Source organism: Balaenoptera physalus (genome assembly GCF_965194825.1).
Source record: "Balaenoptera physalus genome assembly, chromosome: 2".
Lineage (NCBI taxonomy): Eukaryota > Metazoa > Chordata > Mammalia > Artiodactyla > Balaenopteridae > Balaenoptera > Balaenoptera physalus.
Window position 1 is genome coordinate 163,846,801 of NC_138883.1, and position 26,839 is coordinate 163,873,639.

The 26,839-nt window shown below is 33.7% G+C and overlaps 1 protein-coding gene and 1 long non-coding RNA gene across 4 annotated transcripts in view; both read left to right on the plus strand.

Moving 5' to 3' along the window:
- On the plus strand, positions 1-26,768 carry ARL5B (ARF like GTPase 5B). Of its 3 annotated transcripts, XM_082449880.1 has the most exons (8): positions 25-344; positions 7,526-7,563; positions 7,942-7,984; positions 12,286-12,346; positions 13,919-14,066; positions 16,543-16,626; positions 17,949-18,100; positions 20,288-26,768. In XM_082449880.1, the coding sequence occupies exons 1-8, from the start codon at positions 296-298 to the stop codon at positions 20,334-20,336; spliced, it is 624 nt and encodes a 207-aa protein (XP_082306006.1). In that variant the 5' UTR covers positions 25-295; the 3' UTR covers positions 20,337-26,768. The 3 variants fall into 3 exon arrangements, with proteins under 3 accessions (XP_082306007.1, XP_082306006.1, XP_082306008.1); XM_082449881.1 differs by lacking the exons at positions 7,526-7,563; positions 7,942-7,984 and having other exon boundaries at positions 1-344; XM_082449882.1 differs by lacking the exons at positions 25-344; positions 7,942-7,984 and having other exon boundaries at positions 7,527-7,563.
- Positions 1-26,839, plus strand: part of LOC309655070 — a 448,619-nt gene that overhangs the window by 380,909 nt on the left and 40,871 nt on the right. The gene's annotated exons all lie outside the window — the stretch shown is intronic.

Below are 26,839 nucleotides of genomic sequence, written 5' to 3' on the forward strand. Positions count from 1 at the left end.
GGAGGCGGGGCTTGGGGCTGGTTGAGGCTCTGGTGGGTAGGTGGGTTCAGACCGAAGGGACTACGGGTCGGCGTTGGGCTCAGTGGACTCGAACAAAGGACTCTCGGGCAGGGACTCGGCACGGCGTTTTCTGACGGGTAGCTGAGCGGCCGATCGCGGCTTCTCCGCCAACCAGTGCTGTCGCCGCGTGGTCCCAGTCGGTTTCTCCTTGGTTCCCCACGGCCAGCGCCGCGGTGGGGGGCCCGGCGCAGCGGCACCTGCTGCTGAGGGAACCCCGTGGCCCGCCCAGGTGCTCATGATGGGGCTGATCTTCGCTAAACTGTGGAGCCTCTTCTGTAACCAAGGTGAGAAGGATGGAGCTGCGCAACGGCTCGAATCCGAGGCAGAGGGTCTAGCCCCCGAAGGGGACAGCCGAGGGGAGACAGGTTTCTAGGTGGACACAAACGTTCTGAGACTCAGAGAAGTGACTTAGTCGAGGAGGTGGGTAGAAACTCACTATTTTAGGCTGGAAGAAGGTGCAACGTGATGGTTGGGAGAAATGGAATGTCAGAAGAGGGGGCATTTGGTGTCCCTGGATCCAAACCAAGAATTTGGGGATTTTTCCGCGAAGGAAAGCGGAAAGCACCTAATGATACCCGGAGGCACTTGGAGGGCCTTTTCCATCTCTATTAAGCATCCTAAGTCTTGCCCCAGGATAAGTGTCCACCCAGAAAGCAATCAACTTTTTTTTTTTTTAATTACTAATGCTTTTTTGTTTTGCGCCCTGCTCTTTAAGCCAGTGCGCCTTCACGTTCTCTCTGATTTCGCCTGCTTTCCAGGACTCGGGAATGAGTTGTCCTATTGAGATACACCGGTTTCTGGAAATCTTCGTCCTAAACCCTTTATTCCTTTCTTCGATGTTGGAAAACGAAATGCTTTTGTTTCTATGTAGGATATTGCGTATCCGTAATTAGTCTAGAACTGGTTCAGAGACGTCTAAAAGTTGCAAGTCCAAAGGGCCAAGAAGTTGTAAAACCTGTTCTGAGTCAGAGTGAATGAGATGTGATGGCTTCTGAAGAGAGAAAATACCCAGACAGAAAGGGCCGGGAATAGGTAAAGTTTTCGTCATTCTTTTAACGGAGTGTTTTCTCAGAAACTGAAACCAGTTTTAAAACTCAAATAGTTTCATTTTGCATTTAATACCCGGGCGTAATAAAAGCCAGTGTTTTATGATGATACCAATTTTTTACTGCTAATGCGGTATTTTTTCTCTGGATTTAAGAAGTTATGAACAGAATGAAATGGTTTTAGTCACTTGTTCCGTAGGTCGATAAGAATACTAAAATAGCCTTTTTCAAGGTTACAAGTTAATAAAGATAGATATATGCATACGCATATACACGTATACGCATATACACGTATACGCATATACATGTGTGTGTATAAACGAAATTACTGCAGATAGCACTTATCAAGTGATTTCAAAGTGGCCAGAGTTTAACTCCATATAGATATTATCCATAAATTTAATACATTTTTTTCAGTAGTTTATATTTTCTAATTCTTGTTACATGAATTTACTATGTAAAGCAGCTTTTTAAGACATGTTTAAAAGTATAAAGATTAATAATCACCTGCTTATCTTTTCCCATAGTTTAAGAAATAAAACATTACCAAAGTCGTTGGTTCTCCCTGTGTAACTTGTCCCATTCCCTTTTCTCTCCTCTCTGTTTTATTACTGTTGTTTATCTTTTTGTTTTTTGTTTTTTAGTCTTTCTTAATCAGACTAGAAGGGAATGAAGGATGTAGAGGGAAAATTCGGCAGATGAAAGACATTCATGGGCTACTTTTGTAGTCACATAATTGTTTAGTCCTCGTAAATCCCCATTACTGTTTAGAATTTTTCTTTCCCTTTAACTTCCTTGTTGAAAATTTAGAACTACATAGTGGTTATTCTGTCATTTTATTCCCATTTATTCATGCAACTAACATTTAGTCATAGGCCATAACCCAGTCATCAGAGTTAGGCCTAGCAGACGGCAAAGGTTAAAATACAGAAAAGTTACATAGTTACTTGCTCTCAAAGTACTTAAGAATCAGTAAATGAGACAGATTGGGGAAAAAAAGATGCAGCATGGTAAATTATTTCACAGGTATGTATAAAAGCATGGTGATGGTCAACAAGAAGGAAGTGATTGATTTTTTCTCAGGTGGTTCCTGGAAGACTTTACAAAAAAAGGTATACTTGAACTTTAGCGGTAAGTAGGTGTTTACAAGGCATGCTATGTTATTCTAGGCAGAAGGACTAATACGCAAATGGGAGAGGAATGAAATAGTTTGGTGCATTGAGGGAAGCTGAAAATAGTTTAGTTTGGCTGTATTTTAGTTTGCCTGTGGGGGAGTCAGAGGAGATGAGGTTGGAGAGGTAGCTAGGAGAACCAGATCACAGAGGGCCTTGTGTGTAGACTAAGACGTTGAACTGCAAGCCATGGGAGCCGAGCCATTAGAGTTTGGTCATGTATGTTGTTTTTAAAGCAGGGGAATAATGTGATCAGATTGATACTTTAGTCCTGTATTTTTACTTTCGATATGTATCACCTGACAATCTCAGCATTTTCCATTTTTACCACTGTGACACATCTAATCCAGTGATACTCAAATCACTCAGTCTTGGTCACATAGTATGCCCAGTGCCCCACCTCAGATCAGTTAAATCAGAATGGGGTGGAGCGCCCTGGGCATCAATGCCAAGATGACTCAAATGTACAGGCAGAGTTGACGACGGCTTATATTACCTTAAATACTCCTTTCCCTTATCTTTCTTCCAACATTTTTTCCCTGTAGTATTTTAGAGCACCAAGCATCTTCTCATAAATTTGATACCTTTCTGGGAATAAGTATACTAAAGCATGTATCGTCTAAATAAAGCTGTTACAAACTACGTTCTTAGTCTCTGTGATTTTGTATTGCTTAATTTTAAGCTAGAAGACTGATTACTTCAATGCACTTATCAATTGAAGGAAATAATTTCAAATCTGATTATCTTTGCAGACATTATTGTATATATCTTTGTGTTTGTTTATGTGTGTTGTACAGGCATACCTCAGAGATACTGTGGGTTCGGTTCCAGACTACCAAAATAAAGCGAATATTGCAATAAAGCAAGTCACACAATTTCTTTTGGTTTCCCAGTGCATATAAACGTTATGTTTAGGCTATACTGCAGTCTATTAAATGTGCAATAGCGTTATGTCTAAAAAACAATGTACATATCTTAATTTAAAAATACTTTATTGCTAAAAATTGCTGTCATCTGATAGCACAGGGTTGCCACAAACCTTCAATTTGTAAAAAACGAAATATCTGCAAAGTGCAATAAAATGAGGTTATGCCTATATAAAATACATACGTGTATATCTATCTTTAGATTCACCTCAGAAGTTGAGCGTTCCTTTTTTTTAAACTTCTTTTTAAACTTTCACAGACCTTGGTCTTTTTCTGTCAGTTATTTCTTGTTTTATCCAGAATTAAGAATGAATGGAATATGATTTTAATTGTAGTTCATTTTCAGAACCAAAAACAATGACATTTTAACTTAATTTCATTATCTCATTATTTCTTTCTCATTGGTGAATTTCATGGTATCATTTTGAGCACTGATACCCAATTTGTATGTCATCGTTATTGTTCTTCACTTCTGATGGCTTACATCTGATGTCTCCTGTTAGTATTCTGCTCTTAATTCTGTTCTTTTTGCTAGTTTCAAACACACCAAACTTAAACTTACCACTGTCTGCTCCCTGTTTTCCAGAACCCGCTTTATTCATACCTTCAAATGGTTCAGACTTCTGATCAAATGTCACTCCTCAGAGAGCCCTTTCCTTCCTTGACCACTCTTACCTCCCCAACATTCAGTCTCTATGTCTTAACCCTTTGTTTTTCTGAGTAACGTTTATCACTACCTGTAATCATATAAGTTTATTTGTTTACTTGTTGTCTGTTTCAATAGAAATAAACTCTTTGAGGCATGAACTTTGTCTTATTCGCTGTTATATCCCCAATGCAAAAGCTTTTGTTCAATTTTTTGTTTTGTTTTTCAAACATAAAAATTTTATATCGAAGTAACACATACATATTCTTTTTAAAAAGTTATATAATGCTAAAGTCTGAAAATGATGTGTGTTTGTCAGATCTCTTTAATCTCTTAACTTTTTTCCCAACATATACTTCCACATTTCTGGATAATATACGTATGTGGAAATTTTAAACATTGTAATTTTTTTTTTAAGAATTGAGATATAATCAACATATAACATATTTTTTATCCCAGTATAGTATTTTGGCTTAATCCACACTCTATCTTTTCATTTTTGTGACTATAAAGTTTTGTTACTACTGAGCCACAATGTGCTGTAATTATGTTTCCCTTTTTTCTACAGCTTTTTTCCCCCTAGAGTACATAATCATATCTCATTGCCTTAGTTTTCTTTGTACATTTGGCTAAGTCATTTCGTGCCATCCAAAAGCTCTCTGTACAGTTTCCACACATCACACCTATCAGATGATTTATCCTTCCTACCTGCCCCCTCAGTATTCCATCCTGCTCCAAATTGGACCTGTTTTTCCTCTGTGCCTGCCACACAGCTGTTCTGGACTTGTCTTTGCTATCATTCTAGGAATTTCCTTTGCTTTTCTGTTTTATTAGAACTTACGTTTTTCTTGCTTTACCCTTACTTTGATGAAGTACATCCTTCAGAAATTTCCTGCAAAGTTGCCCAAAGTGGTCATTTTTTTTGTGATTCCAAATATCTGAAGATATATTGGTCTGTCCTCACTTCTGATTTATAATTGGGCTGGATATAGTTAAGTTGAAAACGTTTCTTTCAGAATTTTGAAGGTACTGTCATTGTCCTCCAGCTTCCAGTGTTGTTAAGACCAGTATCATTCTTTTCTGATTTTTTCCCTCTCTTTGTAGTAGATATTAGAATTTTCCATTTATCCCTGGTATTTTTAAATTTGAAAGAGGTGTGCCTTATTGTGTCTTCATTCATTGGATCTTTTCAACACAAAGTTGCACCTTTTTCCATTGTAGGAATTCTTTCCTTCCTTCATCCCTCCCTCCCTCCCTCCCTCCCTTCCTTCCTTCCTTTCTTAAATTTAGGATTTCTTCCTCTACTTTTCTGGAAATCTTATTGGTCATATGGCACTAAATTGATTATCAATTATCCTTTTCCATTTTTCTGGTTCTTTGTTTTTGAGTTCTGGGATATTTCCTTTGTCTTCCAATCCTATTGACTATTTTCAGCTATCATAATTCTAATTTATAAAAACTTTTTATTTGCTAAGTTTTTTATTCTTGTGGCGTTGCTTCATAATGCTGTCTTCTAAGTGTCTTAGTTTTTTTTTTTTTCTGTTTCTATTTATTTTTATATTAGCCCTTCACACTGGAAGCTTTCCCCATAGATCTGTTATAAGTAATTCCATGCATGAATATACCACAGTTGTCTATTCATTTGCATCATGATGAGTTATAATATTGTGAAACTGTTAGATTGTTTTCTAAAGTGGTTATACCATTTTTATACTTTCACCAGCAACATTTGAGGCTTCGTTGCCAGTATTTTAATTTTAGCTATTCTGTTGGATGTGTACTGTTATTATCTCATTTTGGTTTTAATTTGCATTTCTGTGATGATTTTGGGGTGTTAAACACTTCTTCATGTGCTAATTGGCCATTTGTATATCTTCCTTTGCAAAATGTTCAAATCCTTTGCCAGTTTTTTTTTTTTGGGGGTCAAAAAAGTTATTCTTTATAATTATTTCTATATCCCAGAATTGAGTCTTTTGTCAGATATGTTTTGTGAATATACCCCCATCCCCACCCCCAGCCTGCAGCTTCCCTATTCATTTTATTAATGGCGATTTTTGCTGAGTGGAAGTTTTTGGTTTTGGTGAAGTCTAATTTCTCTATATATTATTATTTTTTTTAATTGTTGTTACTTTCTGTGTCCTGTTCCTTTCACCTAGAAGCTTTAGCTTTTATGCTTAGGTCTGTGAGCCATCTCAGATTATTTTGAGGTTATGATGTGAATAGGGGTTGGGCTTCATTATCTTTTTACACGGATATCTGCTTGTCCCAGTATAATTTACTGAAGACTTTTCTTTACCAGTGAATTACTTTGGAGTTTTTGTTGAAACTCAGATGATTCTTATCTCTAGACTTTCTCTTCTCTTGCAGTGACTTCACGGTAAATTTTAAAGGTGGTGTCAGTCCCATCTTTGTTTTGTTAAATCTTTTCAAAGAAAAGATTTTAATTTTCTCTATTGTATCTCTGTTTTCTAATTTACTAATTCTTGTTGTTTATTTCCTTCCATCTGCTTACTTTGAGTTTGCTTTACTCCCCTCCCCCCACCTTCTTAAGGGTTAGCTGGGTGTCATTGTTTTTCTTTCTTTTTCCTTTCATATATAAACATCATTGTTTTTGTTTCTTTTTCCTTTCATATATAAACAGCTGTAAATGTTCCTCTTAAGTACTGCCTTAGCTTTATTCCATAGATTTTAATATATTGTATTTCATTCAGTTGGAAACATTTCAAAAATTTTTTCTTTTTGATTTCTTCTTTGAACTATGGCTTATTTATGAGTGTTGTTATAGTTTCCACATATTTGTTTTTCTTGATAGATTATTTTTGGTTCCAAATTTAATTCCATTGTGGTCAGAAACACACTCTGTAAGCTTTCCTTTCTTTTTCCCCCCCAAATTTATTGAGACTTTCTATAGTTCATCTAAATGGTCTGTTTTGGTGCATATACCATTTGCGCTTGAAAAGAATGTGCATTCTGCATTTGTCTGCAATGTTCTATAAATGTTTATTAGGTTAAGGTGGTTGTTAATTTTGTTTAGATATTTTATATCTTTATGTGTATCTCTTATAGAGAGCGTATGTTGGGATCTTGTTTATTTTGTCTGGTGTGAAATTCTCTCCCTTTTAATTGGAATGTTTATCCAATTTATTAGTGTGCTTAGATTTATGGCATGGTGAAATGTTAAGGTATACTGTTTTATCATTTGTTTTCTGTTTGTCCCATCTGTGTTTGTTTTGTTATTACTCTATTCTTCCTTTCCCACTTTCTTTTGGGTTGACTGTTAATTTTTTTAAGAATTCTATTTTAATTTATTTATTGACTTTTTAAGCAATTCCTTTTCACATTATTTTTATGGTTCTTCTAGGGATCGCAACATGCGTTCTTACCTTTTTGCAGTCTACTTAGAGTTAATAATGTAACACTTGTAAAGTGTAAGAACCTTGAGACTGTATATGTAGTTGGATACTCTCTTCCCTTGTCATTTATAACCATACAGCTTACATGTTATTTGTATTGTATCTACATATGTTATAAACTGCACAATACAGTGTTATAATTTTTGCCATAGACAATCACATGTTCTTTAAAGTTTTAAGAGAGGGTAAAATTTTCTCTTATATTTACCCACATTACTATTTTTCATGTTTTGAATTTCCATCTTGTGAATTTCCTTTCAAGCTGAAGAACTCTACCATTTTTGTAGTGTGGTTTTGCAGGTAAATGAATTCTCTTAGTTTTCTTTTATCTGAAAATGTCTTTTTTTTCCTTCATTCCTGAAGTGTATTTTTGCTGAAAATAGCATCTTGGTTTGATTTTTTTTTTTTTTTTTTTTAACTTCATAGGCCTGTAATTTCTTTATCTGTAAAATATGCAAGGTGGCCCAGGTCAGTAGTTTTGTGCATTTTTGGAGACCTGGGTTCCTCAAAGTTGCCATATAGGTAACACATTTGTTGATGAAGAAGTGGGAGAGAAGGAGTAGATCTCATGTTCTGCAGTCTCTTCTAAGCTATGATATTTTATGATTCTATAATTAGTATAATATAAGACAGAGTTTTTTATAGCTCTCCTTTTTCTTTCTTTTTGTTCTTTCCAAGAGGCAGACTGCTCCTCGTTGCTGTCCAGGCCTTCAGGTCTCAGGTTGTGACATCATATCCTCTGACATTTTACTACCTACCTATTGCAATAATGCAAACTTATTTTCTGTAAATGCAATATTTCAAATTTTAAGTCACCAGATTTGGCATAGGGCATTTTTATTTGTTTAGTTATATAGCTGTTTACATACTCTGTTCACATAGGGCTTGTTCTCATTATATAACAATTTTAGTGCAGGTATTATGTATCTAGAAGGTAGCAATCCCTATTTCATGATATTTGGGTGGCTATCTTATATCTCAAAATTAAAAGTTAGTTATTTTGTCATACATTTTAACAATATCCAATTTTAACATGATAAAATAAATGTTAACATATTATTTCACAGTTTATTAACACTGCCAATATTTAGTGCTTCTCTAATGCTTTTCTCATGTTAGTCTGTTTTCATTGTAAAACTACAAATTCTATTTGTTTGGTATCTGTACTAAAACTACAAACTGAGTTTATAAAAGAATTTTTTTAATTGGGTAAAGGGAGAAACTTTTTTTTCTTCTACTTATTTTTTTTGAAGTTCCTTTTTCATCATTTTTCTTGTTAGCCATTTAACCTGTATTTGTCTACAAGCAAGTGAGCTTACTAATTTTCTTTGAAGCTTCATCCTGTATAGTATTTATGTCTTTATGCCTTCCCTAAAAAAAAAAAAGAAAAGAAAAGTAAAGCCAGGTTTTAAGGAAATCCAAGAGACTAAACACCAAAGCCAAGCCAATAGAGAAACTTATGTGTAAACACTTGGTCAAAATTAAACAAAAGCTCTGTGATGGGACCTTTTCCTTCATTTGATGTAAATAAACTTGCTTTGTGTTGGGCTCTGGAGATGCATCGTTAGTAACACTGGAAATACTCTTCTCACACCTTTGTTGTGAGGAGAGGTGCAGCTTGGTCTCCTGGAAGAGATTTCTCGTGAAATAAGATGCCCAAAGTGACCATCTCGTGGTTTGCAGACACACTTTTAAAACATTTGGATTCCTTATAACGGATTCTTATGGTAATGCTTAACCCAAAATTATTCAGCTATCCACAAATCGTCTTAAATTGTACACACCCCGTCCCCAACACACACATTCCTACCCCTAAGCATGGTCAGCCTATTACTCTAACATCATATTTTTTTTCATAATGTTATTGGAAAACATTGGGAAAAAGTAAATTTTCTATAATTACATTTGTGAAGTCCGTTCTAAATAAAGAATTTAGTATTACCCATGTTATAGTTTGCCCTCTTTAAGGTTAACTGAGAAATAACTGTTTCAATCCATCAACTAAATATTTTGTTTTCATGGAGAGTAATTTGAAGAGTTGGAAGTTAAGAATATATGGCTTACATATACATATTGAGGAGCAGTTGAAGTTGTAAAAGTATACAATTGTATAATTTTCTCCTCATAACTTTAGAAATTTCAATTTTAGTGAAATGGAAATCTCTGCTTCCTGCTCTGTAAATAAAAATGATGTTAAAACGTTTCATGTTCTTCTCAGTGGCAGCAATTCACAATTTGACCTTTGGCATAAAGGCTTTCTCACCTTAATTTGAGACTGACTTGAACCATAACTGATATATTTTGAAAGTTTTTTTTTTTAACCTATTAGATAAATACATAATAAACCATCTTTCCACATCTGCTTTAGTTAATTATGACAGGCAAAGGAAATTGTTTTTATCAAAGCTACTCTATAGGAAATCACTCTGACAGTTACATAGCTTAGTTGATCTTTTGTGTTTCAGTACATAAAATAAGATTTGTATATGGCCTGTTGATTATGCCCAACCAGAAAGACAGCAGTACAGAACAAGCACCCCTGTGTCATGTTTTTCAAGCGTGAGGGCCCCCTTTTAACATCAAGTAATATGCACTACTGTGTGATCGTAGTTATGCTTTTGGTATGTATTGATGTGAAAATTTGATAGAGCACTGTGATTCAATGATACCTTCAAGAAACTTTATACTTGATTAATCTAGACACCACTTGGGGACATTTAAAGCAACATATTAATTTTACTTTCAATAAAAGGAGAATATGTGTTACTTTCCATATTTTTCTCATTGTTCCTTGAATAGGTAAAAACTTTACTAACATTTGTGAACTGAATGAAGTCTTTGGTCACTGACATACTCAAGTAGCCGCTAAGTACAACAGAGGCATTTGAAAAAAGAAGGAAGAATTACAGTTGTGCATAGAGTACAAACAGCTTTTATTTTGTACTTGGTTTTTTAGTAAATGCTCTTTGAACCTGATTTTACTCTTATTGTATAGATAATGTTAAAGACATTTTTCAAAGAAAAGATTTAAAATAAACTTCTGGTTATTTCATGCTTTTAAGCACTTAGCTGTTCCTTTATTGTTAATGGTGCTTTTTTATATAAACTCAATTTTAACATCAGAAGATAGGTCTCAGTTTACCTGAAGGATAGATATACATACCTTCATCATAAGACAGAGTTGAAATTTTGTGTTTTGTCTTAACCCCTAACTTTCCTATCAATGAGGAGGAAAAGTCACCTTAAAAAACCTTAAGTTAATCAAACATTTGAAACTTTAATGAAATTCATACTCTATCTACATTCAGGGTTTGTCATTCCTGACTTAGTTTAAACTGGGGACCAATCTTTCAAAATGATGCATTATTTATGAGTTTTACCATCACAGGCCTTCAGTACTGTGATCATCATTATAATACAAATGTGAAGCCAGGGGCAGGCATGTTTGAAAATGGCCCTGGTGTTCACTTGAGTTCAACAATGATGGTACTATCTGGTACTATCTTGCCATTCCCTCCTCCCAGCAGGAGTATCTGCACCCAGGTTGAGATTACCTTTATACTAGTGGCTTCCTTCTCAAGCCGCTGGGACCACGTGGTCTCCAGATCCTGGATAGGTGGAGTTTCCAGCTGTCACCAAAATTTCACCAAAATTTAGAATGTTTGTTCCTCCACTGATAAGAGTGCTCTCATTCTTACACTGTAAGGGACAGAAACAGGGCAACACTTCGATTGGCTCCATTAGAAATTAGGGGATACAAATCAAAAGAGTCAGAAAGAGAGAATGATAGTGAGTTATAATAAGCAAACAAGTTTTATTTCTTTTTTTACAAAGTAGTGCCTGCCATAGTGAAAATAGCCCTTCCAGAGGACCATGTCATTTGTCCTGCATTAGTATAGACAGTGCCTACAGCATGCAGGTCATGAGAAGATAGAAAGATGGTTTGTCATATAAGAACTTGTCTGTGAACTATGGCTTCTCTTTTTGACTGATGCAATATTGATACTTTAGGAATATCAGCTGATATTTGATCAGATGTATAATCAGAATTTTGATATTCATTAGAGGTTAACAAGAGCAGCAGGGATCTGGTATGAAATGTGTCAAATTCACTACAAATCAGTTGATTATGTGCAGAGGTTCTTATGGTGACTTCCTTGCATACCCTGCTGAGTTTCACTAGTAACTTTTTAAGCATTCTGTCCTGGGGAAGAGGAAACTTCAATGTATTCTGTATAGTTTAAAATCTAGAAAAGATGACCTCTGAGTTCTAAGGACATTTCAAAATATCTACCAAGTAACAGAATAATTAGATGGGCCTTAAAAATCCTTATGAAAGAAATGATACTTTTAGCCCATGGCACCAGAGGGAACTGAAGAGGTTTTGTTGTATACAAAGAGTGGAAAGAGTATCTGCTCAAAAGAGTTATAAAACCCAGATTGAAAAAGCCTTGAAGACTAAGTAATTGCTTATTTATCTGTAAATTAATGGAAGGAATGAAAACTGGTTGAAATTATGTGTCTTATTATTGACAGGGAAAACTCTTTAGTTTTATGTTTTCAATTGTATTTTAAAGTGAAAAGAAAAAATCTTGGTACATGTAGGTTGGAAAACATCTGGCTGTAAAAACAACTTGATAAAAAGCTAATCTGATTGGTAGAGAGGGCAAGCAGGTGTGTAAAACACTTTTTTTTTTACTTACATTTTAAGTCATAATGTCTCGTCAAGTTTAGTATTTGGGTTTTTCCCCCCAAACTCAGCAAAAGTGACAGAGTTCTCTTGTGCCTCCCTCTTAGCCATCTCCCTCATTCTTTTATAAGAGAGAACATCATAATAGATTGCCTCGCTTAAGGCAAGTAGCCTTGACATCATGAAGTTCTCTTTATTTCTGGTATCTTATTCCAGTAATAAACATCCAGTGAATGATTCTCATTAGAGAGCTAACTAATAATCATTGTTGAAAGCATGTAATTGAAGTATGCAGCAGTGTTAAATGCTTATGGTTTGCTTTCTTTTTGTAGAACACAAAGTAATTATAGTGGGACTGGATAACGCAGGGAAAACCACCATTCTTTATCAATTGTAAGTATGGGTGTTTATTTAAACAGTTTTTATTATTTTTGTTATTGGAGCTAATTTTGTATCATTAATAAGAATGAGATACCATTATAATATAATGGGAAAACTTAAACACATGGTTTTGTGTTTTACCAAACACAAAATTTATTAAAAAGTGAGTAAGGTAAACTGCTGTATGTTTGCTACAGTCAAAAACATTCATCTTTTTCCAGCCTTGAAAGAAAGAATTAATATTAAACTAAAAATAAATGAAGCACACATTCTAGTGCTGGAAGGAAGGAATAAAGTACATTTCGCTTAGTTCTTCCCCCTCTGAAGTCCATGTAAATAGATTGATATCGATCTAGGAAGCTATTGCTACTCTCCTGACTAATAGTTCTGGAATTCTTTAACATACCCAGACTTGTCAAATCAAAAGAAATGAAGATCGCCCCTGAAAATATTGCTTTGGTAGCTTGCAACAGGGAGAGGCTTAAGACTTTCAGAGAAATACATTAATACTTTAAGGAAATTTTTTAACAGCCACTTGTCAGACAACCTCCCATCATCCTTTCAGTGCCAATGAAATGATCCTTGTTAAACAGTGGAAATGGATCTGTGTCCCAGGCATTTAACAAATAGTTATAAAATACAGTGCTCCACTGCGTGCTTCTTATCTCTTCCCACCTCATCTTAAGTACATCAGCTGACAGCTCTCCAGAAATACTTCAATTAAGCAGGACTTAATGTTTTTTTCAGCTACTCTGCTAAAAAGCCACGAACTTATGGCTTGTTGTTTCAGAGTTGAATAACTACTTGTTTTTCTTTAAAACATTCATTCATTGGCCATTATGTAATTTAATATTGACACAGTCTTTGGACATTAGAAATAAACATTTCAGAAACCTGTCATTGTTGAAATAATTTTGCACACAGCTTCAAAAATACATATATTAAACCCAAATGAGAGTTGCAAGCTTCTTCCAACGTAGTACTGACATGTTATAGGCAAATATGTATTTGTTGAATGAATTAATGCTTAACCAATGATTATGATAATACATGTGATATGAGCATCAGTGTTCTAAATAAATTTTCATTTGCCCATAGACTGTAGTTTTGGTTAATAGGCATGCACTGATTTTTATGGTTGAGCCAAGTGTCTTTTCTCACATAGAGAGTCTTTAAAATGACAGCCTACTATTCAGTGGTTACTACTCTGCAAGTGTTGATGACACAGTCACCTGGAAACTTGCTCTTTCAGGATGGGGGATTGGTTCTGCTCTAACTGATAACAGGGCATGGGGTTATTGGCATTTTGGCCACGAAAATGCAAACTCACACCACACAGTTCCCTTCTATCCAGATCAAGCCTGTAGTTTATTCCATTAAAAGAACAAAAAAACTGCCTTTCTTCAGGAGTTGTTCTTTGTCTAGGTATTTGTTTGCACAAATGTTCTCCAAGGTTCTAGTCTTGTTGCTAGTGATTACCATCATTCGTGCAGGTAAGGAAGATTGATTCGTATAAAAATAGAGATAAAACATGCTTCAGTTTCTCAAGATTTACAAAAGAGTTTTTATGGTGTCTTTTAACAGCTTAATGAATGAAGTGGTTCATACATCTCCAACCATAGGAAGCAATGTTGAAGAAATAGTTGTGAAGAACACTCATTTTCTTATGTGGGATATTGGTGGTCAAGAGTCACTGCGATCATCCTGGAACACGTATTACTCAAACACAGAGGTATACTAAAGTTACTTCCGAATTTGAATGAAAAGAACTAAGGGGTAAACCCAGAAGATAGATAGGCTGTACATAAGGCATAGTGACAGCTCCCTTTTAATAAGATCGTTTTTTGTAAGGAATTTGAGGTTTTCAAATAAAAGAAAAAAGGCAAGTCAGAAGAGTAATGGGAGCTATTATTAGTGGAGTGCTTACTGTTGTCAGGCTCTCTCAATTCATCCTCAGGGCAACACTATAATCTCTCCATTGTTGGAGAAAGCGGACACTAAGATAAATTATATAACTTTTCCCAACTTTATAAGAGGCCCTAGTTAGTTAGAGGAGGAATAAAATATTTTAAGAATAATTTAATATAGGATTTTCAAATAACATGAATTGCACATTCAAATTTTTGGTGAGATTATAATTAAAAAGCAAATGATTTGCAAGCCATCCCCCTAGCATTCTCTGTCACTTATTTTCATCATTGGAGTCAACCTGGGGAACAAATCTGGAATATCTTCTATATCTGTTTTTATTTCTTCTCAGATTTTTTTTTTAAACCATGCAGTGCTATTGAGAGAGGTTTATCTTCAGGAATACTAATGCACAATTGCATCTATAATTTTTCTTTTCAAAGAGGTACACCAAACCAATCACTTTTTCTATAATGAAACCTCTTAAAACTTGGTGTTTTTTTTTTGAGGGGGATTGCAGAGGAGGTGGAAGTGTTGATGCAAGGAATTTTTGGTGAATAAGTTGCCTTTTAAAATAAAAAACATGTATTCCTCTAGATTTATATTGTAATAGCCTACGTGTATGTGTGTATATATTCCAGTGCAGTGTATGACTGGTCAAACCAGATGGCATATCGTAGATAATCAGCAGCTGTGGCAGCACTTAATTTTTTTTCTATTTGCGGGGGAGGATAGGTTGGTAAGCTAATATTTATGGTTATAGGTTAGTTTAATATATATTTCTACAGTAAAATAACGTTCTGAAACTAAAATGTGTTAGAGAGTGAGGGAAGAACAACATTTTAGCATAACTGTTGTTATTTTTCAGAGCTCAGAATTAACCCCAAGTGTGAAAAGAGCAGTTATCTTTGGTGAATAGGTCAAAGTTGGTTCTAACTGATCCATGTATATTGATAGCATTACTAAATGGTAGTTTTTTGAAATTATCAACACTCTAGAAGATTTCACATGGGTCCAGAAAGACATACATTGTTAGTGACGCCATTTATATGAAATGTTCTTATAAACTATTTCTACAAGAATATCAAAATTACTACAAAGATCCTTTGACCTTTCATGTAGCACACCAGCATGGCACACAGCATTTGCAGTCTTAGATTCCAGGTAGGGATCTTATCTATGTGGTGTTTCTCCGACCACTTTGTTCACCCTTCTTATCTTGCTTCTTAAATTCTTTGCATGGAGGCATCATCCAAAAGCTGAAATGTCTCCCTTTTAATACAGCAAGTTACAGTTGTTGACTAATTTCTGACACCTTCCTCTCATTAACTTAGAGTTACTTCCCCATATTCTGTCTATTCTGACTTTGCCATGTTTCTTATATTTATTCCCTCTATTTTCTTTCCTTTTATCTCTTTCTAAGCCCTTGTTAGTTTATATTCAGGTTACTCTAGTTGTCTCTTTCCCTAATTGTAAAGTCATTTGAACAATCTGATTCTACCCTTCCTGTCTGTTTATTTTACTCACTCCTCTTCTATAACCCTCAAAACCACTTAATCTCATTTCTTAACTTTTTCTTCTGCATAAAATTTTCAATTTAGGGGCCCTTTCTCACTGTATCTTCTTATTTTTCTTATCAAAGATGCTTTATTTTGAATGTGTAACACACCTTTTTTCATTTACACCATTACCAATAGCTTTCTCCTGTTCTCTTTGCACTCTTCTTTAATTTCACCTGCATCTTCTTTAGAGTATTATTAACAACCAAGTATATATATATTTCTATTTAGCACATTTTTCTTGCCTTTTTATTGTTGATATTTTATGTAAAAATGTCTTATTCATTAGTTGTTTTAAAAATGTGTTTCTCTTTTTCTTTGAAACTAACTTCTTTCTAATAGGCAGGAGACTGTCTTAAATAATTATTGTTTGCTTGAATGACTACAGAGTACTTTTAAGTTTTAGTGAAAGAATAAATTACTGTGACTTTCTTTTTAAAAATTACTTTTTTTACCTGAATTTTAAAATAAATCTTAGTACATATTAGGGCATATTGTATATTCAAACATCACCTTTTCCAGCATGGTTTTTATTTGTTGAAGTTTTGAGTTATTTTTCTTATTAACATTTGGATTTTACTGCTTGATGTGATTCAGTATAATATAAACTCTTTATGATGAAAAAGCAGTGGACCATTTTATAGTGATGATGTTGTCATAATAGAAAGTACTTCTAGCACTTAGTTTTGCAGAAAACTTCAACATCCTATTTAATTTTCTTTCTTTTTACTTGTCTTCTAGTTCATCATTCTTGTGGTTGACAGCATTGACAGGGAACGACTAGCTATTACGAAAGAAGAATTATACAGAATGTTGGCTCACGAGGTAAATTTTGAAAAGCAAACGTAAAACAAATGGAGTAAGATATCTGTACACTGGTTTAGCTTTTTCACAAAGATTAATGTCCTCTGCTGTTGATTATTTCATCATTAACAAAGTTTTATATATCAAATTGATTAAAGTCATGAAGTCAAAAATTTGTAATACTTTTTCAAACTTAAGAAAACCCAACACATTAATTTGGAGACTAATACCATTACTGAAAATATTTTTCTAAGTTAGAACTACTTAGTCATGCCTTTAAAAGTCTGATAAATTGAGGCAAGAGAAAGGAAAATTTAAGGTTTTTTTCCTCCCTACAGTTTATAATAACTGAAAATTCTTTAGTGAATAATTTGGGATCATTTAATCCTAAATAGTTCATATATATGAAAGACTTAGATAATAAAACACATTCATGCACCCACTAGTCAACATAAGGTATTAATTATCTTATGAGACCTCTTCAGTCTGATTTCCTTCCCTTGTCTCTCAGAGAATGCTAAAAGAATTCCACCATCCTAAAAGTAGTGATTATTATTCCTGTGCGTATTTTTATATTTTTACTACATTTTTATGTACTTGTCAGTTCTACAGAATATTATATTTCATGTTCATAAAACTTTGTATGATGGTATTGTGTGTGTGTGTTTGTGTGTGTAGTCTTTTTGTAACTTGGTTTTGGAGGGTTTTTGCACAACACAGTGATTTATCCATGGTAGTATGTACAACTTTAGTTCATTCCTTTTAACAACTACATAGTATTTCACTGTAAGAAGATACCACACTTGATCTGTTCTTCTATTAATGAACATTTAAGTTACTTCTAATGTTTTGATAGTATAAACAATTCTGCAGTGAACATTAATCACTGAGCTTAGGTTGTACAAAGACTTTAAGTAGTAAGTATTGCCCAGCCCTTACCTTCAGTACTCTCCTTTAAATTTTGGAGAAATTCTGTAGTATTTGGCAGTGTATACTGTATTTGCCTATTAGAATATTGCTCGTATAGTTTTAAGTCATTATTTCAGATTCAGGTTTATTTTACTTTTAGTTTGACCCATTTGGCCCAATAGTAGAAAAATAATTTTTAATATCTAGTTTATATTAATCTGTCTTTGTTAGAGTAAATCATTAAATCATGGTTATTTGAGGTCATTTATTTTTATTTCAACAAAATTTTTATATTACATAGTAGTGCCTGATTATTTTAAAGTAGAGAGATTTCATTATAATTGTTCAGTAGGGCATATTTTATCCTCCTGCTTCATTACTTTAATTTGAATTGTGATATTTCACATATTAGAAATATTTCATGTTGATTGCAGGATTTACGGAAAGCTGCAGTCCTTATCTTCGCCAATAAACAGGATATGAAAGGGTGTATGACAGCAGCTGAAATCTCTAAATACCTCACCCTCAGTTCAATCAAGGATCATCCATGGCACATTCAGTCCTGCTGTGCTTTAACAGGAGAAGGGTAAGTACTCATCAGTGTGAGCGGAGGTATGCCTTCTTTCAAATTTCTTGCAACTTTTTTCGGCCAACTTGCTTTCTTCTTTGAATCCTGTTCCATTTTTGTTCTTAAAGATAGATTTTATATTGTGTCTCAGGCTTACAAGGTTGGAATAATTTTAGTCAATTACTATTGTTAAATTACAATTTAACAAAGTTACTGACAAATTTTTTGTAACGTTTAGTGTAAATGGAATGTTTCACCAAAAAAGGGCAAGAACAAACTTTTGAATTAAGTTTTCACAATCTAGATTTTCAGTTGTTGTTCATTTCTTGCTTTTATCATTCACTAACTGGGAAAAAACTGTAATGTCACCTGAATGAAAGAGGAAGCTTCAAAAAAATTTCACGTTTTCTGCAAGGGCTTAATTAAGCCTAAACTCCCAGCTTTCCACAAGAGTGCATCTTCTTTATTATCAGGAGTCATTTTGGGAGGCATGCTTCTAAACAACAAACATTTAAGATAAACGCCATTCTAATGTATTCCTCCTTTCCTAAGAATTTGAGTTTGGACATAGTAGGCCAAGGAGAACCCAGTGTGTTATATATGGTTTACCCAGTTTATTTCTAGGAACTTATTTATCTCCAAATCAAACTGACCTTCTCATTATTTCTCATACTAGAAATAGCTTGTAATGTAATAGCTGTATGTTGACTTTTTTGACCTGTACTTTTAAGACTAGGCCATAAGCACTCCATTCTTTAGCATTTAGGAGAGTAGGGTGAAATTCCTGCCATCTTTCTATTAGTGGTTTCAGTTTAGTTAATTTTTTTAAATTTTTCATAAATAAGCATTTATTTATTAATAAATCTTAATATTAAACATAAATACTCAGTGCTAGCGCTGGGTTCTGGGATCATCAAAATGAATAAGATCTCATCTGTATTCACAGTCTGATGAATTCACAGTCTGATGGTTCAAAAAAGGGAAACATTACAATAGCCAAGACATGGAAACAACCTAAATGTCCATCGACAGATGCATGGACAAAGAAGATGTGGTACATAGTACTCAGCCATTAAAAAGAATGGAATAGTACTCAGCCATTAAAAAGAATGAAATAATGCCCTTTGTAGCAACATGGATGGACCTAGAGATTATCATACTAAGAGAAGTAAGTCAGACAGAGAAAGACAAATACCATATGATATCACTAATATGTGGAATCTAAAATACAATACAAATCAACATATCTACAAAACAAAAATAGACTCAGATATAGAGAACAGACTTATGGCTGCCAAGGTTGGGGGGAGGGGAGGGAATGAGAGTTTGGGATTAGCAGAGGCAAACATATATATAGGATGGATATATATAGGATGGATAAACGACAAGGTCCTACTGTATAGCACAGGGAACTATTATATATTCAATATTCTGTGACAGACCATGGTAGAAAAGAATATGAAAAAATTTATATATATGTATATATCTGGGTCACTTTGCTGTACGGAAGAAAGTAACACAACATTGTAAATCAACTATACTTCAGTAAAATTAAAATTTAAAAAAAAGGGGAATCAGTCCAGACAGAGAAGTGTCAGTGTAAAAATGTATACTGCATCCAAATATTGGTGCCTCCATCTTCTGGCCATGGAATGGCTGTAGCTCTTCGCACAAGTTTCCAAGGAGGAGGACCAGGGAGGCGGCATCACATCAGGATCAGCAGAGGCCTGATCTGGGCAAGGTGGCTGCAGCGTGGGAGACCCCCGGCTGGTCACTCAGCCACGCGGCCACCATTTTCTCCCGCATCCATTCACCAAGCCACCAAGCACGCAGTGCGACATCTGCCATTCCAGGCGCACCTTGCCGCTGGGAGCAGAGACCCCCGAACCCTGAGCCCCCAGTTTAGTTAATCTTAAGGCGGGGGTGGGATAGTTATAGTCTTAATGGCAAAACCCCCAAAGCTGTATCTTCAAGATGAGACTAAAGCAGTTTCCCACAAATCTCAACTGATTAGTACCATTTTGTTTATATAATCTTACACTTAAAAAGTCTACTTATTATAGTGTTACCTGAATGTTGGCAGTTAAATGTATGAATAATTACTGTAGTACCAACTTTTGCGTAAGACTCGAAAATAATAAGTATGCTTTCAATTTTTAAGTATAAAGTTTTTCATTTTGAAAATACCTTTGTCTTTTGTTTCAGGTTATGCCAAGGTCTAGAGTGGATGACCTCCCGGATTGGTGTGAGATAACTTTTTGCTCGAAAGAGACTCTCTATTTATTCTGTGACATGAACATTTTTCCTAGTACCTTTGGCTGCTAAGGCAGCAGCATGTTTAATTTATAACAACACAAACCTCTATGAGCAACACTTGAATCAAGTGCAGCTGAACTGGAACATAAAAGATTTTTTCTTAACTTTTTTTTTAATGCACTAATCTTCAGTTGGATGAACATAATGTATAACTATTTTCAGCAACAGAATTCTTCTGACTGCTTATTCTAATTATTCAACGACTGCCTTGTAAGAAATGTTTATCATATGTTTAATGTTTTCTGAAGTATTGTAATAACTTTAATGACCAGTTTCTTTCATTTCTTGACTGCCCCCTCCCCCCACCAGATAATTACTGGCTTGACAGACTAGTAGTGGAAATTATCAGGTACTGTTTGCAAACTTACCCAGCACTAAATATTTGCTCCCTCTGTAAACTACTTATCATTTGGACAGAACTTATTGTATATGAGAAAGAAATATGCCTAGAAGATATATATATAAGGGGGAGGATGAAACATCATGAGAACTACCTTTAAATGAGTTAATGTCCCCCACATTATTGCAAGTCATGGAATAATTTTAAGTTTCTATTAGCATGGAAATTAAGTAGGCTATTTATCTAAAAGAATTAAGTTCACTTTTCTGCCTGCAGCACAGGATTAGTTTTGATTAAAAACTAATCAAAATAAAATACTTATTTCAAAGCCCAACTTTGATAGTAAATATTTTGAATAAATCTGGTATTTTTAAGAATGTCACATTATTCAATGCATATATAACAATCGGAAGTTACTAAAGCATACCAGCACTAAAATTAAAACAAGACACTTGGAATATATTTTACTATCAATTACAAACAACTTTATTATCAGCAAAAATTTCAACTATTCCATTTGCAAGGGGCACCACATCTGCTTTGGGCAATAGCTAAAGCAGGAATACAAGCAGTTCATTTTATTTCTTAGAATTTGAAATTGTATCTATTACAGCATTTCTACCACCAGCAGTATATTACTTAAAAAACCATATGGCTTTCCTTGAATTTGTTTGAGGTTGTAGTGTAATACGCTTGAAACAACTGACATTTGTATAATTATGCCTCATGTTCTAAAATCTTTTGCTGGATAATAGGAAACTGCTGAATTTAATCATGGCTTTTAGAATCTTACTGTGAGACTCAAGTTTAATACACTAACAACTTAAAAATTTTTTAAACAGTTAAAAACTCATAATCTAGCAAAAGTATACTTATTGGATAGCATTAAAACATTTTCAAGGCAGTCGTCTAATATGAACAATAATCTAAATAGTGCATACCTTAAGAGGGAGGACAGGTATTGTAATTTTGATCCTCTTTATTTCAAATGTGTGATTTTGCTATTATGAAAGGGATAAAACACATACATAGAGAATACTACTTTATTTTTACAGTATTTTTCTTTCATCTGGGTCAAAAATAGGATTCAGTGTTCATAAGAACATCAGTACCTGTTCAAAAGTAATACTTTAATTTTAATATTTTTTATCATAAGTTGGTTTAAATTTTGCTGTTTTCAGTTATACTTGATTTATTATATTTAGTCTAATTAATTTAGTTGAATGTGGTAGCATTTTTCTGATTTCTGTTTAGTGGTAGCACACCCTGGAACTGGAAATGACCAGAGGAAAGCTTTCTGGGCTTTGGGAAGCAGTTGTTCATTAACCTTGTTCTGAACTTTTTTCTTAGTGATTCTATACCAGGTAGAGGATAAATTTTGTTTTTAATATAATGCATAATCAAGAACATGAGAGAAAAGCAGACATGAATCAATATGGATGCTTTGTGGTGTGTATGTGGTGGTGGGGCAGGAGAAATTATGATAGCACACTTTGCCAGAATTTCTATCTTGGTTGTATAGTTTAGCCATGAATACTGAGGATAATTCTCTGAATTCTGTCCTGAGAAAAATCATATTTAATATTCCTGTATTTTTTGTTATGAAATCTTTCTTGTATCTAATAAGATTGGCTGGCTCCATTTTCTTCTGTCAAATTATATGGTTATTTTTTTATATTACCGCATCAGCATTATATTGAAAGTGTTAATAGTTGATTGTATTTTGTCAAACTACTAGTATAAACTCAAGTTTTCAATTTGATTTTTAAAATACAATTTATTTTATTTTCTAAATCCTTTTTGAAAAACAGTTTGTTGTTTTTGGATTAGAAATAATTTATGTTAGCTGTGTGTTGAAGATGAAATCAACATCCAACTAGGTTTTATGCCAACGATTGGGAAAAGTTCGTTAGAAAATTCATGTAAGACTTTTTAAAAGTATTTTATAGGTTCTCATTAGATATTTCCTCTTACAGTAATATGAAAACTGATTACCCTTTACTCCAAGAGAATATTTTGACTCAAGCACGTATCTAACACTAAAGCATTGATTCTGACATTTATTGAAAATCAGCCAACTATAAGATATTGTCTGATGAAAAATGTAAATTTGTGATTAGTGCCTTTATTCATATTTTGAGATAAGTTCTCAATTTTGTATTATACCTGTTCTTTAGAAGTCATATTAGCAGGTAATTAATTTAACAATGAAATAGTTTGGCTTTCACCCTCCCCAATCAATCCCTCAATTGCCTAGCGAAGTTTCTAATAAGTGGTGGAAAGCAGGGGATCCACCCATGTTACTTTCGGGAGATTATTCTACATTTTGTTTTTAATTTGAAGATAAAGAAACTAAATATTAACAAACCTTTTGTTATAACTAAAATGTAACTGCTACCCTTGTAAGTTCAAGGCATTTTTCTTAATTTTGAACATGTTGCATTCTTCATATTTAAACCCATCTTTCTTATTGAAGCCCATCTGAGAACTCTTTTAGAATTAATAAGCCCTTTTATATGGGAACATACTGCATATTTTGTATTGTTAGTGTAATTTAATTCCTTAAAATTTGAAATAATATATCTATAATCTATTGAATAACACGATTAAATACAAAGTTTTGCTTTTAGGTTCTTTGGTAGTATGCTTAAAGGTATAATTTTATTCTATATTCATTAGAGGAATGATAATAAATTGAAATTTCATTGTTAAAAATCATTTTTAAAATGGATGCTACTTCTGTAGCTGTAGTCATTTTGATTAAGCATAAATTAACTTTCATTATCTATAGCATAAAGAGAAAATAATTATTTTCCTATGGAAACAGTGAGTGATATAGGCAGTGCTGTAAACATTATTCTCTGAAGAGTTATGGGGAGTCACAAGGCAAAGAAAATTTTAAAACAATAAAAGCTTTATTTTTAAAAAAATATTTTTGATGTAGTATCCTAGGACAAATTATAAATGGAATTGTCTCTGACTAGCACTCATTTAATTCTTAACTATGTAAAACAATACCAGTAGAAAAATGTACTGGTATCATACCTAGAAGAGATGAATTCCATTGACATTTATCTTTGAAGACCAACTTAATGAACGTAACTTTTCATCTATGGCTTTGGATCCAAAACATTTCATATCTAGTTCCCTTCTAAAGGATCTTTTATATTTTGTCAGGGTAAAGTCAATTCAAGATACAGCATGATGACTTGTATCTAGTGGAATATTGTGCTGGCTAAAGAAGTAGGTTTGAATCTTAATTTGGCCGTGACCTGTTTTACCTTAGACAATTACTATCGTTCATGGCCTTCCTACTATTTTTCCCATACTGAGGAACTTAAACTAGAGCACCAACACATCTTTTGGCTTTAAAATCCTGAACCTTTATACACTACTACTAAAAACTAAAAAACAAACACAAAAAACAAAAAACAAAAAAAGCAAACCGAATGAGGGAAAGACATGTAATATGAAATTACGTTTATTTTTATCTATTATTTGATTCCCACCTCATTATCATTTCATTTAGTATATGAATACAATCAAATAAGAAAACAAAGCATCAACTAGTAACTGCTACTCCACTTAAATTGAGCTAATAGTTACTGACAATGCAAATAAGAAAATAAGCCATATTGCTAAGAAGATGATATTTAATCTACTTATAAAACACCAGTGTATATTGGAAATACTCTCTTCTAGAAAATATCTTGCTTATTTTCCTGGCTTTTACTAACTGGATGCAAGTGGTTAGTTTGTTCAGAGTTTATTGGTTTTAGAGGCTGCCCCAAGCTCCAGTTCTGTTTGACTTTCCAGTACTGAAAAGGATAGTGCAGTGAGGATGTCAATATTTTACAAATGTCTGTATAAATCTGAAAGTAGTTTATATTCAAGGTTAGTGTTTTCAGTAATGTCTCATCCTTATTCATTTAGCATTATTGTGACGACTGAAATCTAAAAGCCAGTTTCCCAAAAAGTATTTTTTAAGAGTTTCAGGTAACCAGAGCTAAATAGAGAAGGCCAATAAAAAAAATCTTTTTTCAGCTACTTTGTTTTAAATTTAAAGTAGAAAAAATATTGTGTTCCACAGACCTAAAATCAGCTTTAAATGTATAAGGTCTAGTGAAATGTTTGGGAAATGTTAATTGGAGGTTTAGAGGCATACCTAGAAACAAAAGTCAGAGAACTTGAGAGTAAAGATTAATATGAGATAAAAAATCTTCAATAGAAAATTTGAATGAAAACACTGAATTGCCCCCATTCAAGGACTTAAAATTACTAGAAAATTCAGTATTTTACTATAGAACTGGATGGCCTATATTATTTTTAATGTGACCAAAGGACTGAAGACTGATCAGGTTTCTAGAATTTGGGAGTGTAGTCAGAGTGTGGCACCTTTTGCATTTTTATAAACCAGTAATCTACCTTCTTCCCTAGAAATGGAGAAATAATAAAATGTGCTGTGCATATCTTTTGGAATAGAAAACAAAATTCTAGAAGAATGGAAATGTTCTCTTGCACAAACTTGTAAATTTTTAATTAAAAAATTACCTCATTTTTCAGTCCATAAGGTGCTTTGCTCCAGTCTGTGGGATGTTGCACAATCCCATAAAAATCCCCTTCACCCAAACTGTATTTGAAATATGCAAAATTCACAACTAAGGGATAGCATTCCTTGGAGATTTTGTTTTCTTTTACTCTTGTTTACCACTAGCAGGGCTAACATGGTGTAGCAGATCCACATACTGTCTTCATTAAAGCACATGGGCAAGTGCATAGTCAATATTTAATCAGTTTAATTAAAATCAAGTAAGGGAAAGGAAAAACTCTAAAATTTGATTGATTTTATTATACTGTGAATATATTTCCATCAGTGTTGGTAAGATATCAAATGACTATCAGTTGGTGTTGGTTATGTTTATAATTTATTTGCATATTTTAGCCCTTTTCATAAGAGACTATAATCATTTTAATCTTCTTACATTTTCCTTCAGGAAATGCAGGGATTCTACAAGCCCCTATTTTGTTCTCTTGGAGTAAACTGTTCAGTGTAGTTATGAAAACTTTTCATTTTGACTTTTTTAAAAAGTTGAGCTGCTATTTCATTAAAAGTGTGAAATAAAATGACGGTTATGATATTTCCAATTATGTAATAGTTATAAATTTTACCCTATTCATCTATTGTACAGAGCATGGTTAAAAAAACTAAAACTAAAACTAAAAGCAGTTACAGCCTTGCTCCTGCGATTGTTCTATCAGAACATAATGATTATAATTACACATTGCCATCTTAATATAAATTGGTGCTTTAGAGCATTAAAGAGGAAACAGCAGGCCCTATATACTTCTTGCCTCAGAATGTAAAACTACATTAAAGTGTCTATTTATATTTATGTTCATTTATTAAGGTTTAAATACAAATTATTGTTATCCATCAAGCTTCAGGCTTTCTGCAAACACTGTAACAATATCTTAGCTAATCAGCTTGGTCAAATGAAGATGGTGTTAATAAGGCCAAAATTATGAATTGGATCTCTCTGGGGGCCCCCTGGTATCGTACAGAGGAAAAAAATGTCTTTCAGAGCCACAAACTGTGCTTCTTAAACCCAACCAAACAACTGAGATGTGTGCTGTTGGTTCAATATATAAGCATTAATAAAATTAAAAGAACAAACAAATTAATGCATTCACATCATCACTTCTTGAAAGTGGTTCAAAGCACGTTCTTCTAATGGTGGGTTGTTGAAAAGACATGTTTTAAATTTTTAATAACTTTATTACTGTCATAAAATGCTTCTATATGTTAAGTTTAGGTTACTGGTACTCATAATTTTTTACTTCTGCAATTATGCTGTAATGAGTTGCTTGCATGCCTACTTACCCAAGTGAAAGGATGCTGTTTGCTCTGGAATGTTCATCTTTTAGACAGGTTTTGGCTCATTTGCAGTCATGGTGCAATACAGTGTAACATTCATTTGTTTTCAGTCAACAGTTTTATTTTTGTCATAATAAATAATTACTTTTCCAATATGACGTGAACCGTGTTTTTTTTTTAAGATAAAATTTGTTTTAACAATCTTGCTGCAAGTGATAGAAACTCA

Coding starts and splice junctions, on each gene's coding strand:
- ARL5B (XM_082449880.1), top strand. CDS start 296: ATGATGGGGCTGATCTTCGCTAAACTGTGGAGCCTCTTCTGTAACCAA. Junction 14,067..16,542: donor CGTATTACTCAAACACAGAG/GTATACTAAAGT, acceptor CTTGTCTTCTAG/TTCATCATTCTTGTGGTTGA. Junction 16,627..17,948: donor ACAGAATGTTGGCTCACGAG/GTAAATTTTGAA, acceptor TGTTGATTGCAG/GATTTACGGAAAGCTGCAGT.